Genomic DNA, 711 nt, shown 5'->3' with positions numbered 1-711 from the left:
GAAGTGCCTATGATACATATAAGTGGGAAGTGTTCAAAAGACAGTGAATCAATATTTGTGATGATTTGTTTTCTGTTTTGCTTTGTTTTGTTTCTAGTTTTATTTGTTTCATTTTTTTTTGTTTTTTCAGTCTCTCAAAGAACAGTGATACAAGTATGCCGATTTGTTTCAATTAACGAATAAGCATGTGCAGGTTTGGGAAGTAGAAACTTATTGTTATGCTCATCTATTTTTCCTTCTTTGTCCTCTGTGAAAGACAGTATCTTGCTTTAAATGGGCAATTTAGTAAATGTATGTGAGAAAAAAGATGGGAAAACACAAAAAAAATATGAAGGAATGGGACAAAAGGTTTTCTGGGAAATTACAACTTCTCACAAAGACTATCTTGCTGTTATTCTCCTGAGAGCTCCTTTGACATCTTTGTTCCTCAGACTATAAATGATGGGGTTCAGCATGGGAGTCACTGCAGAGTAAAACACAGAGATCACTTTATCCCTTTCACTCATTTTCTTGGCGTTCGGTCTCATGTAGGCAAAGATTGCTGAGCCGTAGAAGAGCACAACAACAATGAGATGGGAGCCACAGGTTGAGAAAACCTTGAGCCTTCCCTCTCCAGACTGCATCCGGATCACAGTGGAGATGATATTCCAGTAGGAGACAAGGATGAGGGACACAGGAGCTAGGAGGATCCCCACACCCATGGCAAAGATG

General features: G+C 39.1%; 1 protein-coding gene across 1 annotated transcript in view; it reads right to left on the bottom strand.

Moving 5' to 3' along the window:
* Positions 1-380: 380 nt before the first annotated feature.
* The window catches only part of LOC123521768 (olfactory receptor 2D3-like), a 949-nt gene continuing 618 nt past the window's right edge, over positions 381-711 (bottom strand). The window contains exon 2 of the mRNA XM_045290937.1: positions 381-707. Coding sequence (XP_045146872.1) covers positions 381-707 — 327 coding nt within the window. The remainder of the gene's footprint in view (positions 708-711) is intronic.

This window comes from Echinops telfairi, unplaced genomic scaffold (genome assembly GCF_000313985.2).
Source record: "Echinops telfairi isolate 266 unplaced genomic scaffold, ASM31398v2 ScPeMD7_60;HRSCAF=208, whole genome shotgun sequence".
Classification (NCBI taxonomy): Eukaryota; Metazoa; Chordata; class Mammalia; order Afrosoricida; family Tenrecidae; genus Echinops; species Echinops telfairi.
The sequence above is the reverse complement of the archived record's forward strand: the minus strand, read 5'-3'. Positions and strand labels throughout refer to the sequence as shown.